The sequence below is a fragment of the Acomys minous genome (assembly GCF_964271855.1).
Source record: "Acomys minous genome assembly, chromosome: 6".
Classification (NCBI taxonomy): Eukaryota; Metazoa; Chordata; class Mammalia; order Rodentia; family Muridae; genus Acomys; species Acomys minous.
The window spans coordinates 35,589,598-35,614,514 of NC_140487.1; the positions used below are offsets into that span (position 1 = coordinate 35,589,598).

At 43.9% G+C, this 24,917-nt stretch overlaps 1 protein-coding gene across 12 annotated transcripts in view; it reads left to right on the forward strand.

Annotated features, from left to right (window-relative positions):
- The window catches only part of MAGI2 (membrane associated guanylate kinase, WW and PDZ domain containing 2), a 1,410,398-nt gene that overhangs the window by 1,302,677 nt on the left and 82,804 nt on the right, over positions 1-24,917 (forward strand). For all 12 annotated transcript variants that reach the window (XM_084787254.1, XM_084787259.1, XM_084787258.1 and 9 more), the window contains 4 exons: positions 5,442-5,627; positions 7,737-7,911; positions 12,972-13,167; positions 14,581-14,724. In XM_084787254.1, the coding sequence (XP_084643380.1) occupies positions 5,442-5,627; positions 7,737-7,911; positions 12,972-13,167; positions 14,581-14,724 (701 nt within the window). The remainder of the gene's footprint in view (positions 1-5,441; positions 5,628-7,736; positions 7,912-12,971; positions 13,168-14,580; positions 14,725-24,917) is intronic.

The window sequence follows — 24,917 nt, forward strand, 5'->3', positions numbered from 1 at the left end:
CGACCTACAATTTGAAAACTATACAAAAAAGATCATTTCTACAGTTTAGTGAAAGAAAAGCAACTGGAATCATTCAATTTTTTTTTTAAATCATGTCAGGCTATGGATTCAAAACCCAAACAAGCTTCCCCTGGCTTCTTCGAGCTAATGTTTAACCTCTGCTAATTAGTAGAATTGCGAAGCAATGTCAGCTTTTGGTATTGATTGCCTCTGCAGTATTTATGTTTGTCACACTCATTTCAGAACTATCTCTGCCCTTGTAAATTTGACAAGATTGATGCAAATACACTTCTGCTTTCCTCCATATATAAGACCACTTTGTGGGCCCTGCTAACAGGAAGATAATTAAATGCAAACACCAGTGGCAAGCTTCCCTTCCTCTGAGGTGAAAAATACCCAAGCAATGTCTAACAAAATAATGAAAAAGGAGAACAGGAAAAGGATCGAATAAGCCCTTCTCCCAGGATCCCAGCAAAGGAAGAGGAACAGCTGAGCGTGAGGGCGCATGCCTTGAACCCCAGCACCCTGGAAGCAAGGCAAGCGTGAGGGATGTGCGAAGATAGCCTGAGATGTGGAGAGGTCCAAGGCAGCTGGGGCTACGTAGCATGACTCCGTCCTAAACTAATGAATGAATAGATACACCTTAATGATACAGAAGCCAGTAACAGAAGTCAAGTTCTACAGGTGCTGACAACACCTTCTTCATGGAAACTGACCGAAAGCAGAACCCAGTGTGTGCATGGGCTGACTCGGTCCACTTTGATGAAGGAGCTGAGAGAGCCTGTTGGCCACACAGATCCAGTAAGAGAGGCCTGGGCATCTCAGCCTTTGGAGCTCATGATGGAGAGAATCCAGGCAAAGAGACTTTTTCTGAATACTCCTAAGATAAGGGTGGTATGCCGGGCCATGGCAAAGCAGGCAACTCCTCTCAGGGAAGAGCACAAAGTGTATTACAAAGCAGTGTAGTATAGATGAGTATTAAGTAGGAAAGACGCATTTTTTTCCTCTATAACTTTGGGTTTTCAACTGAAACTTCTACCTACTGACACATCATCTCTTTCCCAAATGCCATTATGTCTAAAGCCAAATGACATAGTGTGACTTTCCTCAAATATCCATCTAGTCTAAGCACAGTACGGCAGGAGACTAACCCAAGGCCTTGATTTATGTTGTCACCAGCAGATGATGTCTACAAGGCATGCATCTGAATGGCCCGTATTCCAGCAGCAACCTTAGTCATCCGTTCTCAGGAATTAGTGAGTTCCATTCACCCCAGCAGTAGAAGCCAAGGTCACGGCCTCCTCTTCCCTGTTCTGTAATTCCATTACCACCACACAGAAGGCACCGGGTTCTTAAGCTCTGCAGACCTTATCGCTGGGCAAATGGGACGACATTTTGTTCCCCGAGATCCCTCTGAGGAAGCACCCTTGTCAAAGATTTGTTGTGCATCGGCACAGAATGTACTTGCGCATTTAGGAAACTGTCAATAAAGAGAAAGAGAGGCTGCTTCAGCTGCCACGAGTCTCAAGTACTGTTGGCATTAAAGCAGATATCAGTAGGAGGTGTTTATGCCCAAACCGTGTCAGGTGCTTTCGGAAACTAAGTACTCTGTCGTTCCGTGTGGCTAACATGGAATTCGTTTCCACTTCAGTTTTTTGTTGTTGTTGTTGCTGTTCGTTTTGTTTTCCTTTTAGCATTATTCTAACTACTGAAAGAAAGTTAAAATATCCTTGAAATCAGCACAAGCAGATAGGTCTCTTTATGGCACCTTGTTGCGAGGATCCCAGGCAGCATGCTCCCAACAGCCAGGGGTGGGTCTGTTCCTGCCGCTTGTGGAGCGGGAGCCATCAGTAGGGAACCACCCCAAGGTGTGATGCCACGGGCAAGGATTTCAGGGCTAGGTTTGGCCCGGGCATGCCTTAGCAGTAAATAGGCTTCAATGCTGTGCCATAAGGCTTTGAAATCGGCGTTTTGAATGGCACTTGGAAATTAACAACAGCCTCGCGTTGTTTATTTTCATTGTTATTGAGTACACAAGATTGTGGGGAGGAGACTGTATTTTTGAAACAGTTGGTATTTTTATGCCCAGGAAATCCCAGGCGATACAACACAGGGGAGAACAGAGACACAAGCAAGTGAAAGCGGAAAACCAGGCAGCCGAGCACCGTTTGCCAGGGTTTTGCACTGTGTTCTTTAATTTCATTTCAATTGTCAGCATTTCTCATACCCCCCAACGTTTCTTCAAGCAAAGAAATGGTACAGTGATGTGACGTCCCAACTAAACAGGAGCTGAGGGTGATCTCACCTTCTTCTTCTATCTTCTCTTCATGCCTCGTCTGTCAAAAGACAGCACCATCCAAGGATCCCAGTCAAACAGTTCCTGGCTCCCACCCTCCTCCAAATCTGAACCACCCTGAGCCTGTTCTGACTCCTGGCTTAGAGGCAGGGCAGAGTCCCAAAGAAAAGCACCAGGCTGACTTGCAAAACAGGTCGTAGGTCAGAGGTCAGACATCAGGAAAAGCCAAGAGAGGCAGGGTGGTAGGTCCACCAAGAGCTCTGATGAATAGAGGCTACATCACTGGGGCTCTGAGCCCTATTTGCCCTCTGTGACCCGGAACAAATTTACTAACTGCTGTCTGTTTCCAGTTCTTCCATTGAAAACTCACAGTGATACCAATTACTTACTAGGATTTAAGGGCTATGCTATGTGCATTTTAATATAAATGTAACTATATGTATAAATAACTTTTTAATTAGATATTAAATTTTAATGTTAAATAAATTTAAATATTAAATGTCACTTAACAAAGTGTTAGTAAATACTCAAAAGAGGCAGAAAGAATTATCGCTAGCTCTCAATAAATATGATAGTAGATAACCAAAGCATCTGCACTACATTTAGTTTCCTTTCAATAATAACTATTAGTTCCAAGTTGGTGTTTTTTTAACAAAGATGTGCAATAGTTTTGATGGGAAATCAAATAAAGACTGACTTGGCCTTATCTAGTATCTATCTAATGCCTGAAATATAAACATATCTCTCTCTCTCTCTCTCTCTCTCTCTCTCTCTCTCTCTCTCTCTCTCTCTCTCTCTCTCGGCTTTTTGAGACAGAGTTTCTCTGTGTAGCCCTAGCTGTCCTGGACTTCGTAGGCCAGGCTGACCTCAATTTCACAGAGCTCCGCCTGCCTCTCTCTCTGCCTCCCTGGGTGCTGAAATTACAGGCATCAGCACTATGCCTGGCCCACATCTCTTTTTCTTAAATGAAGCTGTCCCCCATGTGATGCTTACAGAATGGTACTCTCCACACTCCTTTTGTTTTAGTGTTTGTAAGTATCTCAGATAGAAAGAAACCAAGTTGGTAAACACACACACACACACATACACACACACAGCTTATCTAAGAAAGATTCAAAAGAAAAGAGTAATTAAAAAAAACACTGATAGTTAACACTTCCAGACCAATCCTCAAGGGCTGGGCACTGCTCTGGCTACCTCTGTATGATGGCACATCTAGTTTCAAAACTACTGGGGTCAGTGATATTATTATTCCAGTAAGAGTAAGAAAAAATTAAGAGATCTTACACAACTTCCCAAAAATCACAGGACAGATGACAGTGTCATGACGTATGGGCAGGAAAGCCACATCAATTATGCGTCATTCCAAGAACTATTGAGTATGAAAAACGCTCTTCCTAATTACGGAGGAAAACCAAACACCTTGCGATGCCTACATTAGTTTTTACACTTATTCCTCTGTGTGTGTGTGTGTGTATGTGTGTGTGTGTATGTACGCACGTGTATATATGCCTATGTGGATGATGTGCGTGTGCACATGTGCACGAGTACCACAGTGTGCCCATGGAGATCTGATGACAACTCAGATCTGTCAGATCTGTCTTGCTGCCTCATGAGATCTGGAAAGTAGAGTCGAGTCACCATCCTGGGCAAGCACCTCCAGCTGATGAGCCACCTCACCCGTCCCTACATGCATTTTCTTTTGAGTCGGTACTTGTTCTTATTACACTCCTGCCTCACAAATACAGTCTGTGACTCAAAGATGATCATTAGTAAAGTCTAAATAGCACTCCCTTAATTAACCCCATTTGTGCTTATGGTAAATAAAAACGTGTTTGGGCTCAAACCTGATGGGTTTCACTTCAGGGACACAAACTTGGCCTGTGTTTTTATACGCTGTCTGTAACCTTTCACAGAAGAGGAGTGAGCGAGGTCCTGCTCATTAGCCCACTAATTGTCCTTCCTCTCCATGGTCATTAGTTGCTAATTCCGCCCTTCACTGTACCAAACGCACAAAATTGAGAGTTCAAGGTGTAGACATCCTCGGAGAATCTGAACGGTGGGCTGTGTCTTTCTCTGTTTCTGCACACCAGATCAGTACACAATCCAGCAACAGTCTCTAAGTTACACGCTCTTTAAGGGACACACAGGGACACTATACTGTTGAGATCTGACCCCAAACACAGCTACCTTGGTAGGTGGTTTTTTTCCTCTACCATTTATAGTAAACGTCAATCAAGCTGCTTTTTTAAAAAAATTGGGTCCCTATGTGTCTGGCTCTTTTCAAACATATAAATAAAAGCTGAAAATAAAATGTGTTCATTGTTTTCAATAATTGTATAAAAGTTATACCATCTCTAAAAGTTTTAGCAGTTGAAGTACATATTCTGGTTAATGGGGTATCATCGTTTAAAGGGCAGGTTTCTTTCTTTCGTTCTCATGATCATTAAAATTGTGTCTTTGCCGCCAGTGGCATCTTAGCTTCGATGAAATCCATTGTACACTTGACATTAGCATCTCCTCAGGGCCACCTTGTGCAGCAGAAAGGAAAGACTGATAGAAAGCTCTCTGTCCTTCGGAGTAGTGGGAAACTCTGTCACTTTGCCAGGTAGCGGCTCCTGGAATTAGTGGATACTGAGAGATTTCCCCCTTTCCTCCTCTCAATAAAATGGAGATATAAATTAAGTTCCTGTCATTTGTCCTGCCTTGCTGAAGCTCTACCACTGTCTCTCAAGTTTGAGCTCTTTTTGCACACTCTTCTAGACCTGTGGGTCTCAAACACTGGGATGTCCTGGGCTCTCCCAAGAAGCTGCTGAGAGCTCCATGGTCCTCGTCTCCTGACTAGATATTTTCAGATTCTGATGTTTAGATAAGGCCCAGTGAGCTTACCCTAAGATGAGTGTGCTACATCTCAAAACTTGAAAACCTCTGGTCTTTGGGTTTAGAACTGGCCTATCACTGCAAAGAGCCTGAGCTAAGGGACTTTGGCCTCAGTAGTATGCACAGAACCACATTTAACAGAAAAGGTTGGGATGTGAAAAGGCAAAGATACTGAGGAGGAAAGAATTCTGACTGGCATTGTTTGTCTTAGGCTGGTGGTGTCCCTGATACCTGTTTCTGTTTTTGTTTTTGTTTTTTTTTTTAGCTGTGCCCCATAAAATCGGACGCATCATTGATGGGAGTCCTGCAGATCGCTGTGCAAAACTAAAGGTGGGAGACCGGATCTTAGCAGTCAACGGCCAGTCTATCGTCAACATGCCACATGCAGACATTGTGAAGCTCATCAAGGACGCAGGTCTTAGTGTCACCCTTCGCATCATCCCTCAGGAGGGTGAGTGACGGCTGGCCTTCAGAGAGACAGGCCCCAGACACGCTCACCTGGCCTTCTCAGCCTACCCACGCATGCCCTGGAGTCCACTAGCTAACATCAGGGTGATGTCCAAGTGTCAGGCGTTGCCAAACTGTTTCCACTTTTTCCCAAACTCAACCAGTTTTATTCAGAGCTCAACTATGTCGCGCTGTAGGCTCAGTGGTATGAACCCCAGGGCTCAGGGTTATCAGAGCCCTCCCTGGGTTTTCAGACATTCTAGTTTTATGAGGCTAGTAAGCCAGAACTCGTTGAACCCAGCGGGTAGCAATACAAAGCTGAGGAAAGCAAGGGGGCGGAAGAGGGGATCTCTAGAAAAATCTTCACAGTCAGATTGATTTTGAACGGACCGGAGAACAGTACTTTTCATTTTGCCATCAAACGAGAGCTCATTTAGGAAATACTGCTTCTGAAAAAGAATGTAAACTTCCCACTTGCCTGCCAGCTCCCCACCACCACCACCACCTGAAAGTTTCAGAGCAGTGAGCAATGCAGGACTCACAACTGAGACCCTGCCCTCGCTCTTCCACTGTTGCATGAGCAGCAGACTGGGGATTCAGCTGTAGCCTCTGACTCATCAAGGGACCTGAGGAATTTCCTCCCTGGACCTCACTGATGAGTAAACCATGGTGGTTTATTCAGCATACACTTATTCGGCAGAATCCAGAGGCTGGTGGCCTTACTTCGAATCCTTTATCTGGCTCAGCCTCCTACCCATTATATTTTAGGGCCGTCTGATATGTGGACTCTAAATGGCAGAGTAGCCAGCCACCTGACTTTTGATTATAAAACAGAAGCTCCCAACAAGGGGGATCTGGGGCCCTCGGGAATACCTAGTACTGTCTAGAGACAATTCTGACTGTTGTGATTGGGGCAGGAGCATGACTGTCATCTAGTGAGCAGAGGTCAGGGATGCTTCTAAGCAGCCTATGATGCTCAGGACAGTGCTCCACAGCAAAGGATGGTCTGACCCAACATGTGATGCGTGCCAAGGGAGAGAGACCGTAATGAAAATAGGGATGAAAGTAAAACATTTGGGCTGTAGGAGAAGACAGGAAAGCGGTTGATGTCAGAATGCAAATAGGCCACTTCCCATGGTTACCCAACTACAAAGATAGACAGGCAGACAGACAGACAAATGAGCAGGCAGGCAGGCAGACAGGCAGATGATGATGGCTACAGTTTTAGTCTATCATCTGAAGGCGCTGATCTGGATAAGGCAAGTCAGAGGAAATGAACTGTAAGCACCGCACGAGTGTCTGCTACAGACCTGACGTGCTCCTCTGCCCGCCCAGTCTGGACTGTCGGGTCTGCCTTTACTCTAATGTGTGAAGGTCATTTCCATTGAGATTTTATATTATAGAGGAGGAAAAAAACAAGAAGCAGGTTTTAATAGCTTTAGGAATGTTCTGGAGAACTATAGAGAGGGCTCTTAGTAAGACTGGTGGGGGACCAGAGAAGAGGTAGTGACGGCATTTATTAGCTTATACAAACAGCTTGCTCCCTAACCACACTTTGGAAACCTGGTGGGAATTCTTGAGTGAGGTGTGCTCACAGGCGCACATGCCCTATGGACCCAGCTCCTTGGGGGTGATGTAAGGATGGCCAACTCAGGATCAGCCTGGATATAGAGTAAGGCTGTATCGAAAAGGAAAGAAAGAGAAACCTTTTAAACCATCAAAAGGTGTTTGTCAGCCAGAACATTTTCTCTCCATAAGAAATTCCCATATTTTTAAGATATTAGGATATGTTTTATGCTTGTGCCTTTGAATTGTTTTCTCACAGTTTTAGCACATTGCTTTTACTTTTGTTTGTTTGCTTCTGTGACCTTTTCTTCCAGCAAAATGACAAAAGACTGTTCATAACTTTACTCAGTAACTGTTATAATTCATGAAAGATTGTACCTTCTAGAAATGGTGTGGGACCTTTGTTAGTTTACCCTATTAGGAAAAAGCCCAGCAGAAGCTGAAGTGACCAAGGCCTTGAATCATACAGGGAGGCCTCCAAGTCCCAGCCTCTGTTTACTTCTTGCCCCTGACTTGATCACATGTGTTGCCTTGGTTTCCCCATCAGAGCTCAACAGCCCCACGTCGGCACCCAGCTCAGAGAAGCAGAGCCCCATGGCCCAGCAGCACAGCCCACTGGCCCAGCAGAGTCCACTGGCCCAGCCAAGCCCAGCCACCCCCAACAGCCCTGTTGCCCAACCAGCTCCTCCTCAACCTCTTCAGCTGCAAGGCCATGAAAATAGGTAATGTTTTCCTCTGACTTTTCTGACTGTGAGAGGCAACCGGCGCGGGGGGGGGGGGGGGGGGGCGGCGGGCACGGGAATGTGACAAGAGACACTGGCTGGGGACAGTTCAAGACACAGCAGTAAGAGAGGTTTTCATACAGCTGAAGTGACTGTGTGTACTTTTGTATGGGTTCAGAGAGAGAGAGAGAATGTGTGTGTGTGTGTGTGTGTGTGTGTGTGTGTGTGTGTGTGTGTGTGTTTCATTAGTAAATATAGCTCAACATCTGTCCTGCACATCAGGAGAAGCTTCTCTGCAGGAATGCTGAGCCATCACAGGTGGCTTGGGGTTAACTATCTGAAAGCATTATTAAGGAGCTTCTAGAATGAGCACACAGGCAAGAGAGAGCGCCAAGCATCATGGAGGTCAGGGTTGTTGTGGGATATGGTGCGGGGAGAGCTAGAGATGAACCCGGTGAGGGCGGCAGAAGCCAACCCTGGGAAGAATATTATCAAACGTCCTCCTGTTTGTCCGAACAGAATAAGGAGTTTCTATAGGTTTCAGGCTGGCAAGTGACGTCACTTTCTCTTGTTCCTCTAGAGTGCATACAGAAGGCTGCCAGGGTAAAGCAGACTAAAAAATGAAAAGGTATCTGCAGGAAGACCTTGAGCCATAAACATGGTAGTTTGGAGCACAACAGCAGTTGTGGAGGGACAGAGGGGCAGAAAGATGCCTAGGGCCAATCATGACTGTCCACACATTTCGATAGTTGATTGATAACTTTGCATTGTCCTCCCCACAATCTAATGAGCACCATCCATCCCCCACGGGGACCTCCTGGACTAATAATGTGAATACAGTTCTTTGAGCATATAGAAGACAGGAACGAGTGACATATAAAAATGCTATCATCCCATTGTGACTTGTGGGTAACACAGAACCTGGCGTGGGTTGAGCCATTAGAGAAAGAGGTAAGGGTGTGTTCCCATATGATTTTATTCCTTCCAGTGGGAGAAAACCAAAATGAATCTGAACACAAATGTCTCTTTAGCCTTATGGTTCCAGCATTTTCTAAGCAGCTGCTTCCCATGCCCCCGCCCATGTCAGCGAAGACGGAGTAAGACTTCTTTGATTTTTCCAGAACTTACACCATTGCAGATACCATTTCGATTTTTTAAAAACTGCTATGATTTTTCCCATGTGCGTTTATGCAAAAGTGAGTATCCTTGGCTGCTTATGTCTTTAATATGCGCTAGGGAAGAGAAGGCCCATTGAGCAAACGGTGCAGAGGTAAGCTCTTGGCAACCAGGAAGAAGAGTAAATCCTGGTTACCTCAGTAATGAGCCCCAGCTGTGCTTGCCTACACCATGTGCTGTGGAGACAGAGTGCACTGGCTTTCCCCAGAACCCATCGTAGACTCCAGAGGGAAGATGCGGGTGCACCTGCCATCCCTCGGCCAGTCTTGGACTCCCGTGCTCTTGGCTTTGACACTGTGGATGGATTCTGCTACCCACTCCTTCTTTTAGAGGGCAACTGCCCTGGACTTGGGTCTTGCTTCTTAGGCAATCTAATCTCTACTAGCAAGTTAGTTTTCCTTGTCCACTGGCCATCATCTCTCCAGAAAAGGCTTTCCTACCGTGAAGATCTAAGGCACGAGAGTGTGCTAAAGCTCTGAGGAGAATGAAACCACCAGGCCCGTGGAAGAGCACTGGAAAAGGTCTTCCTTCAAACACCTCAAACCCCAGATACTCACGGCTGGAAGTGATGCTTTTTAAACATTTTTAAATTCAGTTAAAATATAAATACATGGTTTCTTCCTTTCCTCTTTCCTGCCCCTCCCATCTCCTGCTCCTTCTTCCCCCGAGTTATGGGCCTCCTCCTCTTTCAGCATTGCTGCTGCACAAACATATAACACATAACACACACATGTAGCCTGCCGAGCCCCTTAGTGCTGCCTGCATGTACATGCTTCTAGAGCTGAGTGCTCAGTATTGGATAACCAATCAAGAAACTCACTGCTGGGGGAGAAGCCTCCCCCTCTCAGCCATTGTTAATTGCCTTAGCTCTTGAGATCTCATGGGCTCCCACCCCCGGAAATAATTTGTAAAAGGTTCACAAGCCGTGGAATGTCTCCTGGGGAGCGTGTCTTAGTCTTGGAACATTACCGCACCGTAAAAGCTTACTGAGAATTTACTATTTGCCATCTGGCTTTATCATCTCTACAGTATCTTCAGTAATAGAATTAACGGCTATGAGAACTAGGTTGGTGGCCTTCCTTTATATGTAAAATAACTTTTAATAGCACAATGTGTGTGCGTGCATGTGTGTGTGTGTGTGTGTGTGTGTGTGTGTGTGTGTGTGTGTGTGTACATGAATGCAACTTCCTCTGTAAGGTGTCCATACATAGGTGGGCATGCATCTCCAAACATGTGCAGAGGTCTAATATTCACTGGGCATGTTTCTCACAATTCTGCAAGTTATCATTTTGAGAGAGCCGAGCTCTAAACCTAGAGCTCAATAATTGTTCAGATCGTCTGGCCAGCAAGGATCTTCCCATTTCTACCACACTAGTGCTGAGATCACAGGTGCAGGCCCCTGTGCCTGGATTTTATGTGGGACCTTGTGCTTAAGTAGCAGGGTGACCCATCTTCCTAGCCTGGAGCCTGGCTTTTTTTTTTTTAATATCTAATTGTATAGTGTTTTGCATAATCAACTCAAGCTAATTTTTGCTCTAGCCAGTGTACCACTCACTTAAAAGTTAGCAACATTCATAAAAAATTAGGTACATTTTCCTTGTTAAGGAACCCCTCGGTGTGAAGCTTACCTGAAAGCCCTGACACATGACCATGGGACATGGGGACAGTTGAGTGCTTGGTGGCCAGGATGACAGCTGCAGCAAGCGCCACTATTCCTGTTTCTAGTCATTTGTCTAGCCATTGGGGAGCGGCTTACACTTCACTCTCCTTCAGTATTCCTCGTGACACAGCTAGCTGGAAGCGGAGCACATAATGGATATTCCATACCAATAGCACACAGATCAGAAAAATAAAGTGGCCACGCTATAGCTTAAAACAGCGCAACGTCCAAACCACCAAGCTAGCGATTTCTAGAAAGGAACCAGCACACAGTGGCAATTGTCACCCAGCTCTGTTCCTTTCTTTCAATGCATGCTTGCGCATAGCTAAGCATTTTATTAAAACTGCATTTTCAAACAATTCTGTTCACACCTTACACCTCAGTAGGTGAATAGAGTGGGGAGTAAAAAAAAAAAAGGCTGCTGCCTTATGCGGCTCATACAAGAATTCCTCCCCTCTCTGCATGGTTAAGGAACAAGTGCAAACCTACTCAAGGGAGCGGTTGAAACTACTTACAACCCCCTTCCAAGAAGCCCAATAAACACACCTATTGTCCTGCACTCCCAGTGAGTCCTCCTCAAATATTGGGTTACAGCAGTGGTAATTGTTCAGGTGGACTTTTTCCTATACTTGCTGATAATCAGCATCAGTAAAATCATAAACCAGTAAAGAAGCCATCTAACCTTAAATGTAAAATTCTACAAGCTTTGAGCCTTTTTGTGTGTGTGTGTGCTAAATGTGGCCTTAATGCCACCAGACAAAGTAGCACACACCTGCAGTCCTACCACACAGGAGGCTGACAGAAGCATATCTCAAGACCAGCCTGAGCTACATAGTAGGCCTTGTCGATAAAAGAAAAAGAAAAAAAAAGGTTATTTTGCTAATTCTTCAGGGTATTTTTTTTTAATTTAACTGCAGCTATGCTACAGCATCAAGCAGTGAACTATTAAAATTAAATTAAAATTTAAATATAAAATTAAGGTGTCTCTATTCCATTTTTTGGTGCTGATTTTTTTTTTATCTTACCCATGTACCTATGATCCCACAATGTCAGGGATTGGCTGTCACTCCCAATGTGACCTAGGAGTGCCCTCATCTTAGAATACTGGGGATACCTGAAGATCAGTCAGCTGCTATGGTGTTTCTTAGTGCTCCCTAGGGACGAAAACTAAGCCAGAAAGGAATGTTGCCCTGCATCATTTTGCCTTTCCTCCTATCACAGGACCACAGTGGAACCCAGAACTGATCCTGGTGACTGTGCCTTCACGGCTTAAACCGCTGCAGCATAGCTCTAATTTTTTCAATGAGCCAGTGACCTTGGACCTGTGTTGTATTCAATAACCATGCCTCACAACCACTCCTTTAACTTCTAAAATGCCCAAAGAAGATGCAACTTAGCAGTTAAAATAATCCTGGATTGGGACTAGAGAGATGGCTCAGTGTAGAGCACTTGCTCCTGAAGAGAACCGGGGTTCAGTTCGCAGCGTGCCCGCGGTGCCTCAGAAACCTCTCCAAGTCCAGTTCCAAGGAGCCGGTGCTCTCTTCTGGCCATACACACATACATCCATGTAGATAAATACTCATAAAATAAAAATAAAAAACCTTAAAGATAGCCATTAATAACATGTTTATAAGTTATTTGGTGGTCATTCTAACTGTTTACATGAGATATATGATGATGTGCCGGGAAGTTTGTTTGTGAGGGAGAGACAGAAACAAAGATGGCGACGGAGATAGAAACCAGGTCGGGGGAATCGAGGGAAAAGAGAGGGGGGGAAGAAACATGTTTCAATTCCCCAGATTTATAGTGATTGCGCAGCTGGTTTTTTTCTAAAGATTTCTTTTCGATTGCGTATATATGAGCATGCCTCTGTGTGGTGTGTGCGCAGGAGTACAATTCCCGTGGGGTGCAAGAGTTTAATTCCCTAGGGTTGGAATTACAAGTGGCTGTGAGCCACTGGTGCTGGGAACTGAACTCAAGTCCTCTATAGGAGCACTGCCTGCTGCTACCTTGCTAAGGCAGCTGCCCAACCCCCTAACTGTGCAGGTTTTAAATAGCCAAGATGAGAGAAGAGCATCCTTGAGGACTTTTCCACAAAGCTCTGTAACAAGACCAAGTCAAGGATCGGGTCCCCATAAGCTGTGGCGGCTGTCCCGTGCCCAGTCATTCTAATCTCCTCAGAGTAGCGAAGTACCCAAACAAAAACCCCTCTCACTTTATCCAGTTACAGGTCAGAAGTTAAAGCAAGGCAAGATGTGAAACCGGACATCCGGCAGCCTCCCTTCACAGACTACAGGCAGCCCCCGCTGGACTACAGGCAACCCCCAGGAGGGGACTACACGCAGCCCCCACCCTTGGACTACAGGCAACATTCCCCAGACACCAGGCAGTTCCCTCTCTCAGACTACAGGCAGCCACAGGTACCTCCGCTCAAGGTCACGGGGTCCCCACCAAGACTTCCTGATGTGCAAGGGATACAGTAGGAGGGAGGCGGAAAGGACACCCTGCTGGAGCCGAGAGCCAGGCCTCTGTTACTAGCATTGACATCGGGGTAACACTTGCACCTCCAAAACTCCAGTGCATAAGTACATCTACTGCAGAATAAAACTCACCCATGAACCAATCAGGAGTGAGTGAGTAGTCATGGATGGACAAATCCTTGATGATAATCACCCAGCTACTCCAAGAAGCTGTCATTTTTCAAGCTCCTGCTAGGTTTTTCAGAGCCATGGCTTCTAAATGGCCTCCTGCCTCCGTGCAGAGGGCAAAGCCAAGCGCAGCTTTACAATCTACCCTGCAGCCACTGTCATTACCAAAAGGCCCTGTGTGCACAACAATGGCTTTAGCTGTTTTCATGATTGGTTGACACTGGACGTAACTCCAGAGACTTTCTTAGCTTCCTCAAGGGTGGGTCTTCCTTACAGGCCCAGCTAAATGGCCAACCTTTGTGAAAGGAGTCAAGACCAGAGCTCTGTTCAGATTAATTTTAAAAGAAACTATGGCTTAGTGTTGATGTTCTGTAGCCAAATAAGATATTACACTGCAAAAATGTATCAGTATTGAAGTTTTAAATTTTGAGAAATTATGGATTCCTGAAACATGACAACAGATTATCCATGTTATTACTCATAATGTATGTACTACATAGGTTGAAACAGAGAAAATTTTTGAATAATAAATTAAAATTACATTAAAAAAAAAAGACCAGAGCTCAATGTCTAATAAATATTCATCACTTGATAATGAGATACCAAGATAGAAATTAAGGACAATTTCCACTCTATCAGATTATATTGTGTCTCATTATTAAATTAAGGGCAACTTTATCCCCAAAGAGTTTAAGAAGGTTGATAGTCAGGAAGTCTTGGACATGCTACGTTTTCAAGGAAAGAAACTCTGATTCTCTGTCCCCTGAGTTAATGTTCAGTGGTCTGTACAACTGAAAGATATTGTCAAAGCCCCATTCAAGTTCACCATTTAGCTCAGAAGAGTGTGGTTTACACTCACGAAGATGTATCACTGACTTATTCATAGTACTCACAATAGTGAATGGGGAAGAAAATTCAGAAGCGATGACATCCCTCAGACCTATATGCAGTAAGCACAAGTTGATCAAGAAAGCTGACGTGAGCTGTACTGTTTGTTTTGAGAATTAACTGTTCTGGCCTTTGGAGCTGTGTCTTACATATTCAGTACCTGTAAAGTCAAATGGTATCTTCTAACACATTGTCATTTGAACACATTAACTATTGGGGCGGGGACTGGAAAACCGAGCATCAAAATCCCTCCAAGCTAAACAATTCCATGTTCCATTTTTTTCCCTACTCCCAAAGGATTTTGATTACTTCACTGTGGACATGGAGAAAGGAGCCAAAGGATTTGGATTCAGCATCCGTGGAGGAAGGGAATACAAAATGGATCTGTACGTGTTGAGATTGGCAGAGGATGGGCCAGCCATAAGGAATGGAAGGATGAGGGTAAGATGTGTCACATTACGGAGCCCCCTGACCCTGATGAGAGTCCCATTGTGGCACTGGGAAGGTAGGAAGGCATAATCTCAAATGAGCAGGTTTCACCCTTTCTTCCTCATAACCTGATTTTTAAAGATTTGGCCAAATACTTAGAAAGGATTACATTATCAAGACGAACATGGTGGTACATGACTGTCTTGCAGCATAGGAAAGGCTAAAGCAGGAGGATGATTAATTCAATCAAGGTATAGTAACTTTGAAGCCATGTAGTATGGCTCACACTCTCAAAATCCAAAATGATCAAAGACTAAAAATGCGCCTTGTTTTCCTGCTTACAAATATCTGCAGATTAATAAACCTCAACATAATGGTATTTTTCTCAAGAGGATATGGAAGGAAAAGGACAGAGGAAAGAAATATAAGAGAGAGTTTGAAATGGAGACAAGCTTTATTCTTCTTCTATGGTTCAATGATTCCATTTCCGTTGAGTTGGATCTTTCAAAATTTATTTTCCCTTTTATGTTCCCTGCCTTCCACATACATTAATCAAATGGCCTTATGTCTCTCCAGAAATGTTTCCTTTTTATCAACTGGCCTTTGGGCTTTGAAATTGGGCAGCCAGGCACAATAGGAGAAAGGAGACTTGGCTTCTGGCACATAAGTTGCCCTTAAAAATTGGAGCAGTTAGACGCTTTCAATTTGAGGGGGGATTTTTAATGTAGCAGACACTCTCGGGAAGATGATTGACAGGATAACTCATTCTACATCACCAGGTACAAGACAAAATGATAACTTATAACTCTAGACATGTCTTTGTCCTGTCTCAAATGGCATCAGCAACTACATAATAACGTTTAATTTTTCTTGTACATCTAGAATTTATCCTTGCCCTCTTCCCTTGCCTTGTAAGCTCATACAGATAAAAAATGCTGTGACATGAAAATTCTAAAATCTGGGGTCCCTATACTAAGCCTTGCCATCCAATTATTCTTGGTGAAATGCATGTTACTCCTACCACCAAGTCTACCTGCTATGGCTCTTTCCAGAGTCAAGGAGTCATCTACAGTACAAAAGTAGGAAGAATGGGGCTTTCCTCCCTTCTCCCCAGGCCTCTGATAACTGAGAGATTGCAGCAGTGGAATTTTACCCCAGATGGGACAGATTCCAGATAAAGACAGTCGCTATCCTGATCCAACACTACGCTTCCCTGCAAGAGGTATCGGGGAGGAGAGGTCTCCACGTGGCTTCAGCATTCTATAGTGTCCCCAAAGCAGAATGGCATATTCTTTTATATATATATATATATATATATATATATATATATATATATATATATATATATATAATTATGTTTGTTTACTTATGGTGGAGGCATGCTCATGCCACAGAAGACATGTGGAGGTCAGAGGACAGTTTGGACAGTTTGTGGGAACTGGCTCTCTCCTTCCACAGGTTGAACTTGGGAGGTCAGGCTTGGCAGTAAGTGCCTTTACCCACTGAGCCACATGCCTAGGCCAGAATTGCACTGCCAAGTCAGCTCACAAGTGAGTAAAGAAAACAAAATTAATCTTTGCAGTGTAACTGAAGTCAGCATAATCCAGAGATCATAAGTGAATTGGCCAGAGCCTTCTGAGAAAAGGAGGAAGTCCCTTCCCCTGCTACCTCGTTGTGACTTTAAAGGTTGCCACATTTTCACACAAGTCTAAGTGGCTCGCTGCTGTGCACATATTTACAGAGCCTCAATCCTAGCAGTGGTTCTCAGCACAGGCCATGTCAGCTGCTCTGAGAATTTGAGCGTGTTTTGGATCTGTAGCGTTAAAGGGCAGCGTTGTGCTTGGCCACAGCACCCTCATCATAATTCACCGTTACATTTAAATTACTTCAGCAAGGACCAGGATCGATCAATAGTTGCATGACTTATGGTCTGGTTATTTTAAACTAATGCGTTAACTGGATTAATACATAGCTTTTTGGTTAGGAAAATCAATAATAAAGTTACTTAGGGACCTTTTCTCAGTTTATTACAAGGTTCTACCTTGATATTATTGGCGTCTAGGTGCATGCGAAGCTTAAATATCTGTGCCAACAAGGCTTTACAAGGCCTTGTCAACCTCACATGTATTATGACTGGGTTTGTGAATTTCCAAGACTCCTGGGACAGCCAGGTGAGCTAGACATCCATGAACTACTACTAAAAGAATATCTCAAATAGAGAAGCTAACATGAAGTTCTTCCCAGCCTTTGAACTACTACAACACATTTCTCCCACATTAGCATGATTTTGTCACCACCAATTTCAGTGTGTGGCCTCTCTTCACACACACACACACACACACACACACACGTACGTACACATTCACATACACACACACACACATACATACAATAAGCACATGTGATCAAGTTCATTTGATAGAAAAAATTCATTTGGTACATACTGGATATCTTCTCAATTTTTACGATCAGGAACGTCAAAAAGAAAAACCCAAGTAAGGGTCTAATAGCAGCTCAGATTTAGTCTGACACAGTAAAATTGCTCAAATCCAGGTTACTACCAAGGAGCTGGGTAATTCTATAACATGAATTAGTCACTGTGTTTTGGGTTTGGGACATGAGTGGGATGAATTTTAGATACTTTATTGTATCAGATTTGAGCATCTGCATTTGAGACTTCTTTCACTGGCCATTTGTGTTGGCCTGGTCATAGGAGAACGAGAAGACCAGATCTGGGAGAAATCCAAGGGGTATACTACACAAAAGTGAGGACCTCATTCTATTGAGGATTCCGGGACAGTGTGGTACCCATTGGTTGTCTCTAGGTACCCAAGTGTTACCAAGACAAATAATGGTGATCTTCATGGAACACGTGAAGGAAGGCAGGAAATGGAGCCAGAAGACAGGTCCCACCTTCTTTCTGGCTCCCTACAGCCAGAAGGATTGTTTTGTCAGAGAGCTTTAGCAAATTAGGCTATTGGAGAAATTAGTTCTAACAAAGTTAAGAAGGATAAAAATCTTCATAACTAATGAATAAGTCTCTGGGACGGGGTTCTTAGAAATATAACCTCATTAAAGACTGAAAGTGTGTAGAAAACACGGGCAAAGAAAAACGAGCATATGAAATGGCTTTCTGGTAAATCTCAGTGAAGCAGAGAGTGTAAGAAATGTAGAGATAAATGTGAGACATTTGGAGGGAGGGAACAGTAGTTCTGAGTGCTTAATAAAAATCTGGCAGGCAAATGAAAGAGAATCTAAAAGGGGAAGGAGATTGTTCCGTGAAAGGTAGACTAGGGTGGAGGGTGGGGAGGTCCGCTAAAGTGCAGGTTTAGCATCCGCAAATGCAGGGGAAGAAGGCAAAATGGTTCCTGCTGTCACAGGAGTAAAAGACATTCCTCATCTCCATGAAATGAATTTTCTGGGATGAAAAGAAGATAGTTTATAACTTCACTAGTAGCTGTGTGGCATTTGCGAGCCCCTAACAGTGCCTGAGCTAATGGTTCACACTTGAGTCTGCTTAGACTGGCCTCCAGGATGACCTAAAACCTTAGTTAAACAGTGTATATCTTACCCATTTTTTGTTGTTGTTTTCTTAATGAAAAGTATAATTCACTAATTTAAACTTCATTTGAATTGGTTGATTTTTTTTTCCTGGCCTAGATACAGCTAGCTTGACTCTACAGACTAAGTATTTAAATGAAGTATATTCTATTTTGTATTTTGTTGCTATTAAACACATAACCGGTTGCAAGACTATTTCTAACATATGTGACAGAAATAACTACTAATGAGCTTTTATCCCAGCTTTAAAAAAAAAAAACAGATTACCAATCTATCATATCTCCATTGAGCTCCTGCCTTCCCCCAGGGATGGAAAGAGTCACCACCCTAAATAAAGAAGCACTTGACATTCCATCTGGTGTTTCCACATATGCAGATTTCGTTTTGCACACTCGGTGAACTTTATACAAATGACTCACAATGTGCGTGTTCTTCCCTGTGGTTCCTTTTTTATACGTTATGTTCGTGCCACTTGTCCAAGTTGGTGGATTTATTTTTACTGCTGTGAATTTTCCCTTGGGTCAAAATCCCAGTCTATGCAGTTGTTCGGTTTCCTGTTGCCTGGGCATTTGAAGTTTCCTCCTCCAATGCATCTTGGGTGATGACTAGTACAATTCTTGATCATCTTCCAGCTCCATACAGGCAAGGCTTTCTCCCTAGACTGGTATATTGCTAGACAGACACATATTTACTTAGCTAAGAGCACACAAAAGCAAGGCTACTATGTAAAGTTCTGCATGAACCAACCAAAGTTGATTCATTTTCCTGCTTGCAGAATTTGTGTTTCCACCTTCTAAAGTCTCACTCAAGTAGATGGATTTGGCGTATCATCAGGGTGTAAGCTTGCGTGTCTGTCTGTGCATCCACACAGGTGCACGCGCAGCTCTGTGAATGTGCAGATGGACACCAGAGGCCTACATTGCTTGCCTTCCTCTTTGGCGTTCCGCCCAGTTCCTTTTTATTTTTAAATTTTTCATTACATTTAATTGTGTGTGTGTGGATAAACATGTGCCACAGTGCACATGTAGGGGTGACCAGACAGCCTGTGGAAGTCTCTTCTCTCACCATATGAGCCCTGAGGATTGAACTCAAGTCTTCAGGCTTGGGAGCAATCACTTGTACCCTCTGAGCTGTCCGAGAGGCCCTCTCCACATTATATTAAGAAACAAAAGAATAGCCAGGTGTGATGGCTCCCAGATGGAATCCCAGAACTCAGGGAGGCAGAGGCAGGTAGATCTCTCTACGTTTGAAGCCAGGCTGGTCTACAAAGTGAGTTCCCAGACAGCCAGGGCTACACAGAGAAACCCTGCCTTGGGGGAAAAGAAAGAAGGAAGGAAGGAATATATAAAAAAAAGGGCAGGGGTGCTATTTGAATAGATATTTAAACATTCTCCAGAATTTATTAATAAAACTCCATTTTATGCTTAATGTAAAAAAAAAAGTGGGAAACTTACATCTTTGTTAAATGGCATAGAATAAAAATTTCTTATATCCTTATTATTTAACAAAGCCCTGTCTCAGAAATCAAGAGCTGGGCATATAGTTCGGGGGGGGGGGGGGTGGAGGTACCCTAAGTACCATGTAAATGGCCCCAGGTTGGGTCTCCAGCACTCCAATTAGTCAAGGAAATCAGTTTACTACATTTATGCAGATCTATTTCTAACCCAGCCCATCTGATCCTTTCTAGTCTATTCTTTCACACTGGCTACTCTGGGGCCTCTCACCAGTCCACCCCCCATCTTCCCACAGGAGTACTGGGACTGCAGAAGTATTTATTTAGATTTTCCGTATAATAATCACATTTCCTGAAAACAAAGTTGTTGAGGGTTTTTTTTTTTAATAATTCCTTTGAAATCCTTCAGCTTCTTTCTCTTTTCTTTATTTCTTTGGCTTCCTGCGTGAAGCTGAACAGAAGTGGTCAAGGCAGGCACCCCTAATCTTGGTGGAAGTGCTCTTGACACTTTCTATTAAGGCTGGCAGGGATATATATTATATATAAAGTATAATTATATATGTTATATATAAAATATAAATATATTATATATAGTACAATTATATATATATTGTACTATTATTTATATATATTTATATAAATATATATATATTTATTTATATATATAATTATATATATATATAGTACAAATATATATATATATATATATATATATATAATTTATTCACTTTACATCTTGGTCATAACCTCATCCCTCCTCACCTCCCAGGCCCCCCCTCCCTCCCTCCCTCACCTCCATCCCCCTTCCCTATTCCTCCCCACTTCCAACCCACCCCAGCTCCCCAACTCCCATCAGGACTGAGCTTGTCCTCCTCCCCTGTGGCCTGGCAAGGCAGTCCCGAAAGGGGGGAGTAAACAAAAAGCAGGCAACAGAGTCCATGTCAGAGGCAGCCCCGCTCCCCCTGCTAGAGGACCCACATGAAGTCTGTGCTGCCCATTGGCTATATATGTGCAGGGGGGGCCTAGGTCCAGCCTGAGCGTGATCCTTGGGTGATGCTTCAGTCTCTGCAGGTCCCTCTGGGCCCTGGTGAGCTGTAAGCCTGGTGTTTAATGGCTTCTTACAGACAGCCTTCATGTGTGCTTTATCAGAACTGCCTCCTCCTGCTCCTAGTTTGCCAGGAGGGCTTGTTAGGAACAGATATTGGATTGCAGCTACTTTTTCTATTTCTGTAAAAGCTGTTGCCCGCATGTTCCTTTTCCATTGGTGTGTTAGTAAGATAGCCGGACGCAGGTGCGTGTGTGCAGAACGCATATTTATGTCCTCCTTTCAACTGTCGTGTTTATTCTCTCAATCATCCTGGTGTTACCCGTTGTGCCAGAGGTTTTCCCATCCTTCTTCATCCTCTCCAAAAGAGTAGTTCGCATATTCATGCTCCTGCTCGTTTGCTTTTATGTTTGACATTTCCTTTCCTCCCACCATTTGCCTTGGTTCAATCCTGCAGTTCCTTTTCTTGCTAAGTAATGTTGAGAATTTCTGCTCTAACGGTCATGTTTCATTATGTAGTATTTTCATGATTTTGTGTTCTAGATTGTATTCTAATTTCTAACGTGATTTGTGCTCTGAATTCTCGGCCTTTCTTTATTTCCAGTAATAACATTTAAATTTAAGGCTACAGTTCTTTGTGAAGCATAATCACTGTTTTAGCTTATAAATATATGGTAATTTTCATCGTGATTGTCTTGCTCCGCTATGATCACTTTTATTCATGCATTATTTAGATGCACTTTCTTAAGGGTGGGATTGTTCCGGATAAGTTTATATATTCTTGATTTTTAGCATAATTACATTGTCTTCAGATAATATATTGCATATTATTTCAATCTTCAAATCTGTTGCAGCTCACTCTCTCTCTTGCCTAATGAGGTCACATTTTTGTGTAAGACCCATGCATAGTAAAGAACAGCATGCACCTGCGGTGGATGAGGAGGAGGTGTGGTGTTGCGTTCACTGGGCGAAGCATCACCGCTGCCCTGGCCTACCATTCTACACTGGCCCTTTTACCTATTGCACTTACTAAATACCAAACCAGGTCCTAGAACTATTTATCGTGTAAAATTCCCTTTGAGGGGGGGCTTGGCTTTTACTCGTGCGTCTTGATGGCATGAAATTTGATACCAAGATATCTGTTTAATTTTCCAAATGAGTTAAATGCACTACACGGTAAGTCCCAGTGTTGGTTATGCATCTCATTGCTGTGACAAAACGCCGGACAAACTCAGCTTAAGAAAGGAAGGAAGGTTTTCTTTCGCTCACAGTTCAAGAGTTGTCTCTATCGTGCCAGGAATGTTTGCCCTGGTAGGAGAGTTAAGGCCACGCTGCACCCTTGTTCAGAAAGCAGAGCAAGGCGCATGCTGCTCAGCTTGCACGCTCTTTATTTGGCTCACGACCCTTGCCCATAGGACAGTGCCACCTGCATTTAGGGTGGGTCTTCTACCTCAGTTAACACAATAAGGAAACTCCCTCAAAGAATGCGCATTTGTTTCTCTGGTCACCTAAATGCCACCAAGTCGACACTCTAGACTGACTGTCACACCTGCCATCTCCTACCAATGCTTTTAGCTTTAAGGTCTGTCTTGTCTCATATAAGAAAGCTGGTTTTCTTCGGTTCATCTCTTTTATGTTTTCAGCCTTCCTGCGTCTTTATATTTTTAAAGAACCTATTTCCCAAGATGACAATGATCAATGTGTACTAATTTGTGTGTTAATACCGTTTATCCAATCCTGTCACTTCATCTTGTCCCTTATCTATTAGCCTTCTCACAATCTTCAACCTCTCTCTCTCTCTCTCTCTCTCTCTCTCTCTCTCTCTCTCTCTCCTCTCTCTTTCTTGCTCTCTTTCTTTTTCTCCCCTTCCTTTGGACAGTCCTCTGCAGCCCAGCTTACCTGAATGTCTCCTATTAGCCCTCCCACTTTTGTCCCTAAGTGTGATGTCTATCATTACAGCCAAGTCATCAACATGGAAACTCAGGTCTTTGAGGAACAAGCATGTGTTTCCTGGGTTAAAGCTGCCCAGATCTGTTCTGAAAACTCAAAGACTAACAGAATGGAAGCCGGCATTCTCCCAGGCTAACAGCTGGCAGAGGTGTTTGTTTGCCTTCCAGCCTCCTTTCACTTGTTTTGGCATCAGAGGACTCTGGCTGCCTGCTCAGCGGTAATGAGGCACCTCAGCATGATCAGGTTTGCTAGAAATAAATGTTAGAGCAGCATTTACCTTTAACAACCGAAACCCCTTGTGACCTTAGAGCTGGCAGTTGGCCCACACTCACTTGGAATGCCACGCAGAAGCCCTGAAGACCACCCGCATGTGAACTCATGCTAGATCCATAATCCACTCCTTCCTTCTTCTGTACCTCTGGTTTCCAGTTGTGTGTCTCCTGCCCCAGCTGTGCCTGAGAACACGGCAGCCAAGGGCTAGGCACTGGGGGATCCCACCCAGCAGATCCTGGCCAGAGCGAGGCAGCATCTGTGCTTTTCTTCTCCACACGGCAGCGGCACGGGGGAGCACAGTTCAGCTGGGGTGGAGAGCAGCCCCATGTGTGAGCAAAGCATGGAGAGCCTTTAAACCCAGGCCAATTGTTGGTGGGGTGGAAGCTCTGGCTTCCTAGTTCTAAGTCTTTGATTTTTTTCAAGCCACAAGTTTGTGTTTTGTCTTGTTAGGAATTAGCTATACTTTTTAAAATGTTATTTTTAAAGCTATGCACGTCAAACAGAGGTTCATAGGCAAACCTGAGAACTGTATTTGACTTTGTATTTGTCATTTGATTTAAACAAATGCCAGGGTAAGGGGAGTACAGGTCAGCTATGGGAAGTCAGGGTAAAGTAGATTCGACAGGAACAAGGCATGGGCCCTGGCTCTGTTCAAGGCCCTGATATACTTTAGAACAGTGCATTAATGAGGGAAAGCTAGAAGGTTCTCACAAATGTGTCCATAGGCATACTTTTTTGGGCTTCCACCCTAGTCCCTTCCAACCCCACCCCCCCTCCACCCCCACCTACCCTCCTGCAACACTAAGTAGGAGAGAAAGAAGGTTAGAGGGGAAAGGGGGCGTGAACTTCTTTAGACTACTTTCCTGTTGATTAGAGGCATCAAGTCCCTAGGGGCAAGTCCAATCTTTGTTGTCAGAATATACAGCAATCTGTCAAACAAGCAAATCAGCAAATATAACAGCAAACACAGCAGCAGGGACCAGCAGCAGAGGGGGGAGCAGCCACTGCAGGAGACTCTCCCATTTATACCCTCTCCAGAGTCCCCAGAATTAAACTTCTCCAGAGTCCCCAGAATTAAACTATCTGCAGGTAGCAAAAATCACACCTCTCCTAGAGCACGAGACACTCATAGTTAACAGCTGTGGACAATCTGAGGCAACCCCATATACCACACCTGGGAGTAAAACAAAAACATATCTACATAACATAACTGGGTTTTTTAAGAAACAAAAATTCTCGCTACATGAGTCTGCTGAGAAAAAAATATTTAATAAATGTGGATCATGTCTTACTGGTGTATGTAGAATTTTTTAAATGGTAGTTTTCACATGTAGGAAGCTTACTCTAGCGACCTGAAATACTTAGCATTTGCCAAGCCCTGTCACATCTAAGAAGCTTTGAGAGCGGGAATATTTAGTAGCAAGCAGATTCCTAGAGATCACTCAGGGGAACTTTTATCAGCCTTCCCCAGCATCCAGGGTGCATGTCTAGGACACAGACAGGCAAGCCTGCCTAGCTACAGGCTTTGCCTAAATTGGGAGGGAAGCCATCTTGAATGGCCTGACACACAGCCTTGAAATAGCATGCCATTAGCGGTATGTTCAGTGGTAAGACTGACTTCCCCTGGCAACGAAAGACTCTCACTTGCATAGAATCTTCTGGTGGAAAAGAATTGGGTAGAATCAGTGAGACAGAGGCTGAGGCTGTAGGTCAGCAGTAGAGTAATGCCCAGCTTGTATAAGGTTCTAATTGCTATCTCCAGTACACACAACACACACACACACACACACACACACACACACACACACACACACACACACAGCCTTGGACATGCTACACTGTCAAGGCCTCACCCCTACAATAACATCCATCCCATGCCCTTCCTCTGGGCAGCTTCAGGGGTCCATAAACACTGCAAGGAGG